Source organism: Scyliorhinus canicula, chromosome 2 (assembly GCF_902713615.1).
Source record: "Scyliorhinus canicula chromosome 2, sScyCan1.1, whole genome shotgun sequence".
NCBI lineage: Eukaryota > Metazoa > Chordata > Chondrichthyes > Carcharhiniformes > Scyliorhinidae > Scyliorhinus > Scyliorhinus canicula.
In genome coordinates this window covers 169523172-169538067 of record NC_052147.1, presented here as the reverse complement: position 1 = coordinate 169538067, position 14896 = coordinate 169523172, and the positions used below count along the sequence as shown (strand labels likewise).

At 47.9% G+C, this 14896-nt stretch overlaps 1 protein-coding gene across 2 annotated transcripts in view; it reads right to left on the bottom strand.

Moving 5' to 3' along the window:
• The window catches only part of vps16 (vacuolar protein sorting 16 homolog), an 87919-nt gene that overhangs the window by 14435 nt on the left and 58588 nt on the right, over positions 1 to 14896 (bottom strand). For both annotated transcript variants that reach the window (XM_038789020.1, XM_038789021.1), the window contains 2 exons: positions 5153 to 5250; positions 1856 to 1963 (listed from right to left, as the gene is read on the bottom strand). In XM_038789020.1, coding sequence (XP_038644948.1) covers positions 1856 to 1963; positions 5153 to 5250 — 206 coding nt within the window. The remainder of the gene's footprint in view (positions 1 to 1855; positions 1964 to 5152; positions 5251 to 14896) is intronic.

Genomic DNA, 14896 nt, shown 5'->3' with positions numbered 1-14896 from the left:
GATAGCAGTGAGGCAATGAACCCACTGACAAGATGCACCACAGCAGTTCGCCAAACTTCCTGCGACAGTACCTTCCAAACCTGTGACCTCTATAATCTAGGATGACAAAGGCAGCCGACTACCAGTTTCAAGTTCCGTTCAAAGTCTGACTTGGAACTTTATCACCAATCCTTCACTGTAGAACATAGAACAGTACAGCACAGAACAGGCCCTTCGGCCCTCGATGTTGTGCCGAGCAATGATCAACCTACTCAAACCCGCGTATCCACCCTATACCCGTAACCCAACAACCCCCCCCCCCCCCCAACCTTACTTTTTAGGACACTACGGGCAATTTAACATGGCCAATCCACCTAACCCGCACATCTTTGGACTGTGGGAGGAAACCGGAGCACCCGGAGAAAACCCACGCACACACGGGGAGGACGTGCAGACTCCGCACAGACAGTGACCCAGCCGGGAATCGAACCTGGGACCCTGGAGCTGTGAAGCATTTATGCTAACCACTATGCTACCGTGCTGCCCCCTGCCCCGAGTTCAGCTGTTGCTGAACTCACCTCCTAACTTCCTGTACCTATGCCACAGCAATTCAAGAAGAGGGCTCAACTTCATCTTCTCGAGGGCAATAAGGGATGAACAACAAATGTTGACCTTGCCAGCAATACTAATTCCGTGAAAGAATAACAGGAGCAATGCGCACTCCAACTGATGAAGTCAGCTCTTTCTGTGGTGAGTCTTTTTCATGATTATTTTCTTCATCTAGTTGTGGTCATTTACTGGGTATCGGAGCACAAGGAGAGGTGCTCACTCTGGAGGAGTTGACTAACCCAGGCATGCAAAGTCCACAGTATTCAATTAGCCCTGCCCTCTTTCAGCAACCATCAACCAGCAGATTCTTAGATCCATGTTCCAGCATAATAAGTTGGATTTCCATAATGTCCATGAGAAAAACACCCCAATGTTCTTCAGAGATGAAGTGCATGTTGAATCAACAGAATTTCTTCCCACTATGCTCTAGACAGTGACTAGCCTAACCATCAGAGCCCTAATGCCTCTACTCAATGCCCATATTTCTGTTTGCTAATGCTTGGCCATTTTGGAATCCTAATGATATTGCTTCTCAATACCTATAGTTGTGGAGGCAGGAGAGAGAGATAAATAGAAGAACAGGCAAGATTTTTCTTTTTATTCATTCATGGGATGTGGCTGTTGCAGGCTGATCCAGAATTTATTGCCCATCCCTAATTGCCCTTGAAGGGGCAGTTAAGAGTCAACCACATTTCTGTGGATCTGGAGTCAAATATACGCCAGGCCAGGTAAGGACGGCAGATTTCCTTTCCTAAAGGACATTAGTGAACCAGATGGGTTTTTACAACAATGGTTTCATGGTCATCATGAGACTTTTAATTCCAGATTCTTTTATTGAATTCAAATTTCACCATCTGCAGTGGTAGGATTTGAACCTGGATTCCCAGAGCAATACTCTGGGTCTCTGGTTTACTAGTCCAGTGACAATACCACTGTGCCATCGCCTCCCCAGAAATGGGAACCAATAGAAATTAATGCAGAAATGGACACAAAGAAGTGATGAAGAGAAAGAGGTAAACTGAGAAGGATGGAGAGATGTAGTGGGAGCAGAAAGGATTATCTACTGATACCGTTAAGGGTGGACACTCTGATTTAGTGAATATGGCCTCCATTTTGAGAGCCTTCATACAAACCTCAGCAGAGCCATCATTCTATGCTGCATAAGGAGTTAGTGGTCATAACGACTCCCTCTATTGTCATGAGGAAAATAAAATCTACTTCAGAAAGGTTATAGTTGATCCCAGTGGAAATAGAATTCTGCCCTCACCGTTTCATTAGAGTAACTGGAACGCACATAGAAATTCCCAAGCTCCTGGTGGTTATCATCCTGGTTGAATAGATCTTTGAGTGTCTCTGGCTCCTGGTGCTTACAGAACTGTGAACAAACGTTAATTGGTCAAAGACAAAAAAGTTTGTTTCCTTTTGAGTACAAAATATTCAATATTTATATTACACGAATGACCAAAATACATTCATTGAACAGACAAGAAAACATGGGAGCTACAGGACCTTTGTTAAAAGCACAATAATTCTCTACTTTTAATCAAAGTTAATAGCTATAAACATTTACAGGACAACAGACAAAAATATCAAATCAAAAGCTACACAATCCTATCAGTGCAATATTTTGTATTTTCTATTATGTATATTTATAAATGAATAAAAAGCAAAATTCAGACAAGTTTAAGTTACTCAACTGTGGGAACAATAAAGAAGGATTTCACCAAACAGCTTGACACACTTCTGAAAGTACATCATTTTAAATTAATAGCTCTCTTCACTGCATTGATATTCAGTATTGGTAAGAAAAACACAAAAAGGATGTAATCTGGTCACATTGTATTTGTTACAATTCAGAAAATCTGGGGCTTGTGACAGTGGAACAGAAGTCGAGCATAGGGATAAAGGAAAGAGAGAGAGAAATAAAGGAAAAATGGAAGAACCGGGGTGGGGGGATTCTCCTTTTCAAAGACGAGGTGCTGACTCCGGCCCTGAATTGCAGATGTTCTACAGTCCCGATGAAGGCGCCGGTCCGGGAACCATTCAGGACATACTAATTGGCCAGCACCAGTGCCACGTGGAACTAGTGTGATTCCAATGCACGCCAGCATGTGATTTGCTGGGATACAGCCCGACAAGCTGCAGGTACATATAAGCACTCCATGTCCCACACACTTGTCATTCCAGCCAAGAAGATGCCACCCTGAAGAGCGGGACTGAGGTTCGTCGATGCAGAGCTGGAGACATTGGATGCTGTGGAGGAGAGGCAGGACAGCCTGTTCAACAGGGCGGGAAGGAGGCTGCCAGCCGCAGATGTCAACCGGGCCTGGGCGCAGGTGGCAGAGGCTGTGAGTGCAGCAAGAAGCTGCATGACCTCCTCAGGGCGACCAGGGTGAGTCGCCACTACCACCATGCCTCTGGAACCACCCCCACATACCCATCACCCCCTCCCCCATAAGGTCCAGTCGGCAGTGCCGGATGAGGATGGGCAATGCCCAGTCGGCCAGGATGAGTCACCACCACAGCCATGCTCCTGGCACCAACCCCCGCACCACCCCCCACCCCCCCGGACGACTGCCAGGCCCGTTTGCTCCAGAGGACGGCTACCAAAGGGGACTACCGCCTGTGGGACCAGCGAGAAGGAGCGTTAGACATGTATGGTCCAAAAGTTAAACATCAGTTAAGTTGGCACGGGAGAAGCACATAGGTTAGCGATAGGGGCTGCGGCTAATGCTTGTATACATCATGGGGAGCTGGGGGGGGGGGGGGGGGGGGGGCGACACCCATATTGCTTGCGTCAGTGGGGCGTGCAGCCACATGGCAGCCTTGCAGGCCACGGCAATAGTAATCTTTATTGTCACAAGTAGGTTTACACTGCAATGAAGTTGCTGTGAAAAGCCCCGAGTCGCCACATTCCACCGCCTGTTCGGGTACACGGAGGGAGAATTCAGAATGTCCAAATTACCTAACAGCACGTCCTTCGGGATTTATGGGAGAAAACCGGAGCATCCAGAGGAAACCCACGCAGACACGGGGAGAATGTGCAGACTCCACGCAGACAGTGACCCAAGCCGGGAATCTAACCTGGGACCTTGGAGCTGTGAAGCAACTGTGCTATCCACTGTGCTACTATGCACCCATTGCTACCGTGCACACATGCCCAGCTCTATTTCCGGCCGACGCCCGATTCTCCGCCCGACTGCGATTCTAGCGTCGCTGGACAGAGAATCCCACCCATTATTTTAGTTCTCCCCACTGCACTGATATTTAGCTTTGCTAAGAAAAACACTTAGAAGATGTAATCTGATCACACTGCATTTGTTACAATTCAGAAGATCTGGTGCTGGAGACAGTGAGGCAGAAGGCAAGCACGGGGATAAGGGAATGAGATAAATAATGGAAAATCGGAAGAATGGGGATAGCGGAGAAATAAAAACATGCTTGTGACTTCAAACCTTTTGCTATGATTTCCTCGACAAAGTAATATTTACTCACAAGGTTAGAATTAGGGGCGGCGCGGTGGCGCAGTGGTTAGCATTGCTGCCTCACGGCACCGAGGATCCAGGTTCGATCCCGGTCCAGAGTCAGAGTCACTGACCGTGTGGAGTTTGCACATTCTCCCCGTGTCTACATGGGTTTCACCCCTACAACCCACGGCCTCACGGTAGCATGGTGGTTAGCATCAATGCTTCACAGCTCCAGGGTCCCAGGTTCAATTCCCGGCTGGGTCACTGTCTGTGTGGAGTCTGCACGTCCTCCCCGTGTGTGCGTGGGTTTCCTCCGGGTGCTCCGGTTTCCTCCCACAGTCCAAAGATGTGCGGGTTAGGTGGATTGGCCATGCTAAATTGCCCGTAGTGTAAGGTTAATGGGGGGATTGTTGGGATACGGGTTACGTGGGTTTAAGTAGGGTGATCATTGCTCGGCACAACATCGAGGGCCGAAGGGCCTGTTCTGTGCTGTACTGTTCTATGTTCTATGTTCTATATGCAGGTGGATTGGCCACGCTAAATTGTCCCTTAATTGGAAAAAAAATTGGGTACTCTAAATTTTAAAAAAAGTTACAATTATTACCTACCCATATTTTTGGCTCTATTAATGAAATCCAGCCCAGAGTGATAGAAGGAAAATCTCTCACTGCTGTAAGGGTGTTTCGTGAAACTGGTTTAGGTAGACACAGCCCAGCTATACATCACAGTATAAACTGCTTTTTTACACTCTCATACCAAGGTGATGAGTGGCATTTGTGAGAAATTAAATAAAATCACACTGCTACAAGTAGAGAAAGTACATCTAACATTGGCTGTATTGCTGGGGCAAATTAGAAGTATAATTGGTTATTCTGCATTTGATCCGGACTACTACAACATGATCTTGTACGATTGCTCCTGATATCAGGTACCAAAAGTGGAAGCGTATCCCATCCCTATAACTTCCATTTTAAAGAATTCATCAAAGAAATCCAGCAAGAATATAAAATTTAGAAGGAGCAACAGTTAACAGCAATGTAAAATTGCACTCTACTTCTGGAAATGCTAATATGCATAAAAAGGTGCATAGTCCATACCTGTCGATAAAGACTCAGTGCAACTGGTTGATTCTGGAGCGTCATAAAGAAATCTCCCCTGTTCATCTCATTCTTTAGATATGTCACAACAGTATACACTGAGACACAAAAAACATTTAACACAGGCAAGGAATCAACAAGTGTAAAGTTTTAAACAAATTAACATCTGACACCATTATTCAATTTAGTTCAGCAGGTCATAGCTTCTTTTTTATTTTCTCACGGGATGTAGGTGTCACTGGTATGGCCAGCATTTATTGCCTAACCCTGGCATTTCAAAGGGCAGTTAAGAGTCCAGCACAATGGAAGGGCCGCATGGTGGCGGTGGTTAGTACTGCTGCCTATGGCGCTGAGGACCGGGTTCGATCCATATTTTCTGTGTGGAGTTTGCACATTCTCCCGTGTCTGCGTGGGTTTCACTACCACAACCCAAAAGATGTGCAGGGTAGGTGGATTGGTCATACTAAATTGCCCCTTCATTGGAAAAAAATAATTGGGTACCCTAAATTAATTTTTAACAAAAGAGTCAAGCACAATGTGCAGCATGGTGGCGCAATGGTTAGGACTGCTGCCTCACGGCACCAAAGACCCGGGTTCTATCCCGACCCCGGGTCACTGTCTGTGTAGAGATTGCACATTCTCCTCGTGTCCGCGTGGGTCGCACCCCAATAACCCAAAAATGTGATGGGTAGGTGGATTAGCCACGCTAAATTGCTGCTTAATTGGGGAAAAAGAATTAGGTACTTTAAATTTAAAAGAAGCAACAATATTTAAAAATGTGCAAAGCACATTTCAATTCCAGATTTTATTGATTGAATTTAAATTCCACCAACTGCCATGGTGGGATCTAAACCTGTGTACCCTCATTAGTCTGGGCCTCTGGATTAATAGTTCAATGAAATGGCCACTACACCACTATCTCCTCTCCATGTTATGACTGATTTAATTTAGTTGCCTAAAATAGATGTGGTGAAATTAAGCAATTCAACTTGCATAAACTTCATAACTAACAGAAGCAGGAATTTGTATTGCCACACGTACATCTGAATCTTATCCCAGCTGCTAAAGATATTCGCTCGCGTCTTCAGAAACTATATCAAATTTATACTGGACAAAATCTCCTTTTCCAATTACTCATAATTTTACTGTATATGCATAAAAGATTTTCAACAAGGAAGGTAGACTCACCTCCTACGTATTTCAACGAAAACGGATTCTGGATGCTATGGAAACAATCGTTTTTTTTCCATAAATTTAGAGCACCAAATTATTTTTTTTTCCAATTTAACATGGCTAATCCACCTAACCTGCACATCTTTCGGTTGTGTGGGGGGGGGGGGGGGGGGGGGGAGAGACCCATGCAGAAGTGGGGAGAAAACAATCAGGGTTAAGGGATTGCTAGATCAGTGGCAACTGGGTCCTTTTGACCCTGATCACATGTTGTAGTCAGATTGGCAGGCTCATGAATGTTCCACTTTCAGAAGCAATTGCTTTTTAAAAAAGTATAAAGCTTCCAGTGACATCACTGGGGAGGCAGTGGGGTACTGGTAATGTCGCTGAACTAGTAATACGGAATAATACAGCAATACAGAGACCCAGAGTCATGCTCAGGGCACCTGGTTTTGAATCCCCTCCATGGCAGATGGTGAAATTTGAATTCAATAGAAAAACATCTGGACTTAAAAAGTCTAATGATGACCATAAAACCATTGACGTTTGTCATAAAAAAACATCTGGTTCGTAATGTCCTTTAGGGAAGGAAATCTGCCGTCCTTACCTGGTCTGGCCTACATGGACTCCAGATCCATGGCAATGTGGTTGACTCTTAAATTCCCTCAGGGATCGGTAATAAATGCTGGCCCAGACAGAGATACCCACATCCCATGAACAAATTTAAAAAAAACAATCTCAAGAGCTCAAGGACAAAATGGCAATATTTTAAAAGTGCTCCACAACAAGGACAGGAGGATGAACAACAAAAACTCCACTTTTCCCAATGGTTAACATACAAGAAATAGATAACTATTCCAAAACACAGAATGACAAATTACATGCTCTTCCACTAGACTTCGCAAAGCTTTGCCCTTTTTACAAGCTCAGAGCTTCCAATTTCTTGCAAAATAAAAATATGAGGAACCCACAGCAGTGTTGGCAAGAAATTAAATGAAATGAAAATCGCTTATTGTCACGAGTAGACTTCAATGAAGTTATTGTGAAAAACCCCTAGTCGCCACATTCCAGTGCCTGTTCGGGGAGGCTGGTACGGGAATTGAACCGTGCTGCTGGCCTGCCTTGGTCTGCTTTAAAAGCCAGCGATTTAGCCCAGTGTGCTAAACCAGCCCCTAGTGCTCATTGAAGCATTAATCCTATTTCCTGACCTGTCCATTGCAACCTTTCCCAGTCATCCTGCTCTGTCTCAAAATGGAGGTACCCAGCTATAAAGGTTAGCACTTGTGCCAAAATATGCTCACCTCAGGAACCTAGCAGCATCTCTTTTCTTCTAAATGGTACGACTAACCTATGTCGTAGGTTAACTATGCACAGAGTCCAGGTGTTTCAAGCAACTCTTGGATACAACCTGCCCTTTGCAGACCATTAGAAATGGCAAACAGAGGCCTAGAAACATTTAACTACAACCTGCATTTTATAGTGCCTCATAATACAGGAGACAATCCAAATTTTGGGTCCATGAGGATTAAAGGAGCAACTTAAAGAGGTAGAGTCGAGGTCTATGGAGGGAACCGCAGAGTTTGACAAGACACTGAAAGCATCACTGCCAATAGTGGACGGATAAAATAGAGGTTGTACAAGAGATCAGAACTGAAGGAGCATAGAGATCTTTGAGGCTTCAAGTGATAGAAGATGTTACAGATATAGGGAGGGGGGGTGACATAATGGACAGATTTGAAAACAAGGATGTGGATTTTGGAATTGAGAGGAGAAATGTCAAATCAGGAACCTATGTATGTCAGCTAGCTACCTACAAAGGAAAAATGGATGAACAAGGTTTGGGGCAAGTTAATATATGGGGAGAGTTTACAAAGGATGGATGGTGGAAAACTGTCCAGCACTGGAATAGTCAAGTCTTAATTGAACAAAGACATGCGTGAGGATTTTAGTAGCATATGTGCTAAAGTAGGGTCGACGTCAGGCGTAAGTAGGGTGGCACGGTAACACAGTGGTTAGCACTGTTACTTCACAACGCCAGGGGTCAATTCCCCGCTTGGGTCACTGTCTGTGCGAAGTCTGCACATTTTCCCAGTGTGCGTGGGTTTCCTTCAGGTGCTCCAGTTTCCTCCCACAAGTCCCAAAAGGCATGCTTGTGAGGTGAATTGGACATTCTGAATTCTCCCTCTGTGTAACTGAACAGGTGCCGGAGTGTGGCGACTGGGGGATTTTCACAGTAACTTCATTGCAGTGTTAATGTAAGCCTACTTGTGACACTAATAAATATTATTAAAGAAAAGTCACCCAATGTGAAGGCTGTGGAAGCGAGCGGTCTGGGTGATGGAGAGGATACGTGGGTGAATGCTCACGTCAGGATCAAACAGAACACCAAGGTTTCAACCAGTCTGGCTCTGCAGACAATTGCCAAGGATAGAAACAATGGCTAAGAAACAGAGTTTGGAGTGGGATCCAAGGACACTCACCATACTAATCCCCCCCCCTCCCTCAAAGTACACCTTCCCAAGAACAAATAACACATCACCCAAAGGAGCTAACCAAGTACCACTAAATTAAATGTTTTCCACAAGACCCAACTGTCTGCATAAAACTCCAAAAGGAACCATTTTCATACAACTGTAGCTCAACAAATTTCCACAAACACATCTTCCTTCCATATCATATTTATTTTCAGATCAAAAGACAACTCGAAACTCCTAACAATTTATTTACAATACTTTGCCAGTAATTAGTGCAGAAAATAAAGAAAATATGGAAATGAACATTCACAAACTCTAATGTAATATGAAAGGGTCAGCTCTGGCTAAAACATCTGGGCAATGGCTACTAAAAGATTACACCAAAAGGGATTCTCTGCTCCACATGTTTTAGATCTGTCCATAGGTTCAGCCTTTCTGGGAAACACCCACAAAGCCAAAAATAGTATACAGACCTGCAGATGAAACCCTATACATATTAAATTTTCCGAGTAAGAAAGCTCCCCTCTCACCCTTGCAAAGCAGACTAGTGCACTTATTGTTACTATGCCAAAGCACCGGCACTATGAGGCAGAACATGTCTCCATACAAGAAAGAGGAGCTTCAAAAACCTATGGATATCATTCAGAAAGGGTAATGTACAGATTAAATTCAGAAATAGTCAAGCAATCTGGAAGCCATTGATGGGAACCCACGAGTTCCAACTGTGATAGGGATAGCCATAACGTGAAGAGTAAATGGTTAAGAAAGACTGTGCCAGAAATCGAAAGGACACCTACTTAAGGATCTAGATTAATAAAGAGGAGTTTCTGGGAGCCTGATGTCAAAGGAACAAAGAGGAACTGGGAATGGAACAGGGTACTGTTCATTTCTAGTCACAAAACTGTAAAGGAGTTGGCTACCGAGAAGTCAGAAAGATATCTGATCTGGTTCTAAGATTTGTGATATCTTACTACAGTTTGTGACATGTCAAGTGAAATAATTGTGGAGCAATCGATGGTTGGATATCAGAATTTGCTTGCGTCAAAGCATTCAAGACAAATAAATCTTAAAAGGGGATAGTGGAAATCCTGGAGTGGATTCGCTGGGAGAGGTAGAGCAGAAGCTCTATTAAAAACAGTCGTTTGGTGGACTTCCAGTAGCGTCTAAGAGGGAGCAGGTCGCACATTTGGTGGCTCCCGTCTCGGTCGGACTTTTGGACCTTTTCCCCTGACTTTTTTGCGCTTTTGAGCGCGGAACTGGAATGCAATAGTACTCAGGCACAGGACCCATACAGAATTGTATGGACCTAAGGAGCCGGAGGGACCATAAACAGCAGCAGAAGTGGTCGAGTAAGGGCACAGTGGAGGCTGTGAGAGAGACCAGCATGGCTGGTGTTCAGAGCAAGGAGCCGACAGCCCACAATGGAGCATCTGCTGCAGACTATGCAGGAGGGCTTTTTGGCTCTGAAGCGTGACAACTTGGAGCCGCTTCAGAAGTCGATTGATCGAATGGGAAAAAGGCTGGATAATCAGGCCGAGAAGCTCCAGCAGTTGGAGAAGTCAGTGGAGGAGCAGGCTGACTTTCAAATGGTGGTGGATGTGGAGATTCGGAGGCTGACGGACCAGCAAAAAGTGCTTCTGGAAAGGCTGGAGGACCTGGACAACAGATCTCGCCGGCAGAATGTGAGAATCATGGGCCTCCCGGAGGGGGCAGAGGGGCTAGACGCTGCCCCATATGTGGAGAGTATGTTTCAGAAGTTGCTGGAGAACGAGGTGTTCCCGCGCCCGCTGGTGGTGGACAGGGCACACAGAATGCAAGTGAGGCAGCCGCGAGAAGGGGGTCGTCCACAAGCAATGGTGATACACTTTCACAGGTACCTGGACAAGGAACGGGTGCTGCAATGGGCAAAGAGCACACAAAGCTGTATTTGGGACAATACCACCCTGCGTGTTTACCAAGATTTGAGCGCGGAGGTGGCCAGGAGGAGGGGAGGCAACAGGCAGGTGAAGGAGATACTGTATAAAAGCAAGGTGAAAGTCGGGCTGCTTTTTCCGGCGCTACTGTGTGTGTGTGTGTGGGTTGGGTCAAAATGGATGCTTCAGGGGAACTTTGTGCAATTTTTTTCTGCGTCTGTATGAGTGCCCGTTCCTTGTCCAGGTACCTGTGAAAGCGTACCACCATCGCTCGTGGGCGACCCCCTTGTCGCGGCTGCCTCACCTGCACTGTGTGTGCCCTGTCCACCACCAGCGGGCGCGGGAACACCTCGTTCCCCAGCAACTTATGAAGAGTGCCTGTTATTTCTTATCTCTTTATTTTCTTGTTTAACGTGAATTGTGCTATTGTGGGGGTTGTTTATGACTTGTATATAGAGTGTTTACTTAAGTAGGGCTGATCTGGGGAAGTGGTGTGGAGGGGTTGGGGGGAGGGGTGGCTGGAGCCGGCCAGGAGGCGGGCCAGAGGAAGCGCGACACATGGCTGGGGGGCTGGCCTAGGAAAGGGGATGGCTAATCGGCAGACGGGGGGTGGGGATGTTCCTCCCAACCAGGCTGATCACCTGGAATGTTAAAGGGTTAAACGGTCCAGTGAAGAGGTGCGTGTATTTGCGCATTTGCGGGTTCTGAAGGTGGACATAGTCATGCTGCAGGAGACGCACCTGAAAGTGGTAGACCAGGTTAGGTTAAGGAAGGGCTGGGTCAGTCAGGTCTTTTATTCGGGGCTTGATTCTAAGACGAGGGGGGGGGGGGTTGCGATCCTGATTAATAAAAGGGTACAATTTGAGGTGGAGGGCACAGTCGTGGATGGAGTGGCAGGTTCGTTATGGTGAGGGGTAAGCTCGAAGGGGTGAGAGTAGTCCTGGTCAGTGTGTATGCCCCTAATTGGGACAATGTGGATTTTAGTAGGAGGATGCTAGGGAAGATCCCCGACTTGAACTCGCGTAAGTTGATCATGGGCGGGGACTTTAATACAGTCCTGGGCCCGAGCCTGGACCAGTCATGTTCAAGAATGGGCAGGTTGCCAGCGATGGCAAAGGAACTGAGAGGGTTCATGGAGCAAACGGGGGGAGCAGATCCGTGGAGATTTAGCCGGCCAATGGCGAGGGAGTTCTCGTACTACTCCCACGTCCACAAGGTATATTCCCGAATTGACTACTTTGTTGTGAGTAGGGACCTGCTGGCTGGAATGTGGGGGCAGAATATCGGACCATGCTCCACACTGGGTAGACCTGCAGTTTTGTAAGGACAGCTTTCAGCGCCCACCATGGAGGCTGGAAGTTGGGCAACTCGCGGACGAGGCGGTGTGTGAGAGGCTGAGGAAATACATGCAGAATTACCTGCAGGTGAACGATACTGGAGAAGTCTCGGCAGCGATGCTCTTGGAGGCACTGAAGGCAGTGGTGAGAGGGGAGCTGATTTCAATCCGGGTGTACAGGGACAGGACGGATAGGGCAGAGACAGACGACTGATTAAAGAAATTCTACGGACCGGACAGGAGTTACGCGGAATCCCCGAGGCCAGAGTTACACAGGAAACGAGAGAGGCTGCAGGCCGTGTTTGGGGTGCTGACTACAGACAAGGCTGTAGAGCAGCTTAGAAAGGTAAAAGGCACGATTTATGAGCATGGGGAGAAGGCCAGTAGAATGCTTGCTTAGCAACTGAGGAAGAGGGAAGCGGCTCGGGAAATAGGGAGGGTAGTGGATGGGGAAGGTAATCTAATGGGTGATCCAACAGGACTTTTATAGGAAGCTGTACACTTCGGAACCTCCCAGGCGACCTGGGGGGGGGGGGGGGGGGGGGGTGGAGGAGGCAATTCCTGGACGGACTGACCTTGCCAAGAGTCGGGAGGGGGTTGGTGAATGGACTGGGGGCCCTGGTCAGGATCGAAGAGGTATTGGGGGGCCTGAAGGTCATGCAGTCACGTAAAGCCCCGGGGCCGGGCGGGTATCCGGTGGAGTTTTCAAAAAAATTTGCCGGGATAGTGGTGCCAGTGCTGGTCAGGGTCTTTAACAAGGCAAGAGACAGAGGGAGTTTACCCCCGACAATATCGCAGGCCACCATCTCGCTCATTCTGAAACGGGATAAGGACCCGGAGGCCTGTAGGTCATACAGGCCAATCTCCTTGGTCAATGTAGATGCCAAGTTACTAGCCAAGATATTGGCGACCAGAATTGAGGACTATGTACTGGATGTAATTGTGGAGGACCAAACCGGGTTTGTAAAGGGGAGGCAGCTGGTGGCCAACATAAGAAGGCTGCTCAACGTGATTATGATGCCCCCGGAGAGTAGGGAGGTAGAGAGAGTGGTAGCCGTGGATGCTGAAAAGGCTTTTGAACGGGTCGAGTGGGACTATCTGTGGGAGGTACTAGGACGGTTCGGGTTCGGGGCGGGGTTCATCGACTGGGTTAGGCTATTGTATCAGGCCCCGGAGACGGGTGTAAGGATGGACGGAACAACATCGGACTACTTTAGACTGCACCATGGGACAAGACAGGGTTGCCCTCTCTGCCCACTGCTGTTTGCGCTGGCCATAGAGCTGCTGGCAATTGCACTGAGAGCTTCTAGGGGCTGGAAAGTGCTGGTCCCGGGGGGGGGGGGGGGGGGGGGGGGGGGGGGGAAGTGGAACATAGAGTCTCATTATACGCGGATGATCTGCTGTTATATGTATCGGACCCAATGTTGGGGATGGACGGTATTATGGCAACCCTGAGGGAATTTGGCTGGTTCTCCGGATGCAAACTGATCATGGCTAAGAGCAAGTTGTTTGCAATTCAGGCGAGCGGGCAGGAGAGTAGGCTGAAGGGGTTGCCGTTCAGGATAGTGGGGGAGAGTTTCCGATATTTGGGGATTCAGGTGGCACGGGACTGGGGCAGGTTGTATAAGCTCAATCTGTCCCGACTGGTGGAACGAATGAGGGAGGAGGTCCGGAGGTGGCTCCCACTGTCATTAGCGGGGAGTGTGCAGACTGTTAAGATGACAACCAAGGCAGGCCAGCAGCATGGTTCAATTCCCATACCAGCCTCCCCGAACAGGCGCCAGAATGTGGCGACTAGGGCTTTTCACAGTAACTTCATTTGAAGCCTACTTGTGACAATAAGCAGTTTTCATTTTTCATTTCATTTTCATTTCTCCCACGGTTCTTGTTTGTTTTTCAGTGTCTCCCCTCTTTATCCCGCGGTCCTTCTTTGAGAGACTGAATAAAATTATTCTGGGATTTGTATGGGCAGGGAAGTCCCCGTGGGTGATGAGGGTGATGCTTGAAAGGAGCAGAGAAGGGGGGCTGGCGTTGCCGAACTTCAGCAACTATTACTGGGCGGCCAACATAACGATGATAAGGAAATGGATGGTGGGTGTGGGGTCGGTTTGGGAGCGGATGGAGGCTGCTTCGTGCAGGGGCACTAGCTTAGCAGCCCTGGTCACGGCGCCTCTGCTGCTTCCGCCGGCACGGTACTCCACCAGCCCGATAGTGGTGGCGGCTCTTCGGATCTGGGGCCAGTGGAGGAGGCATGTAGGGGAGGTAAGAGCATCAGTGTGGACCCCAATCTGCGGCAACCACCGATTTGCCCCAGGGAACATGGATGGGGGGTATTGACTGTGGAGGAGGGCGGGGATTGTGAGGATGGGGGATCTGTTCCTGGCAGGGAGATTTCCGAGCATGAGGGCGCTGGAGGAGAAGTTTGGGCTGGCGAGAGGGAAGGACTTTAGATATATGCAGGTGAGGGATTTTGTACGCAGACGGTGCCATCCTTCCCACGTCTCCCGCCGAAGAGGAGGCAGGACAGAGTAGTTTTTGGGGGAGAGGTGGGAGAGGGTAGAGTTTCAGACGTCTACAAGGAGCTAATGAGAGCTGAGGATACGCAGACCGAGGACCTGAAGCTTAAGTGGGAGGAGGACTCGGTGGGGAGCTGGAGGACGATATTTGGGCAGAAGCCCCGAGCAGAGTAAACACGACCGCAACATGCGCCAGGCTCAGCCTGATCCAGTTTAAGGTCGTGCACTTGGCCCACATGACGGTGGCCCGGATGAGCAGTTTCTTCGGGCTGGAGGACAAGTGTGCTAGATGCGCCGGAGGGCCGTCTAACCATATACACATGTTCTGGTCGTGC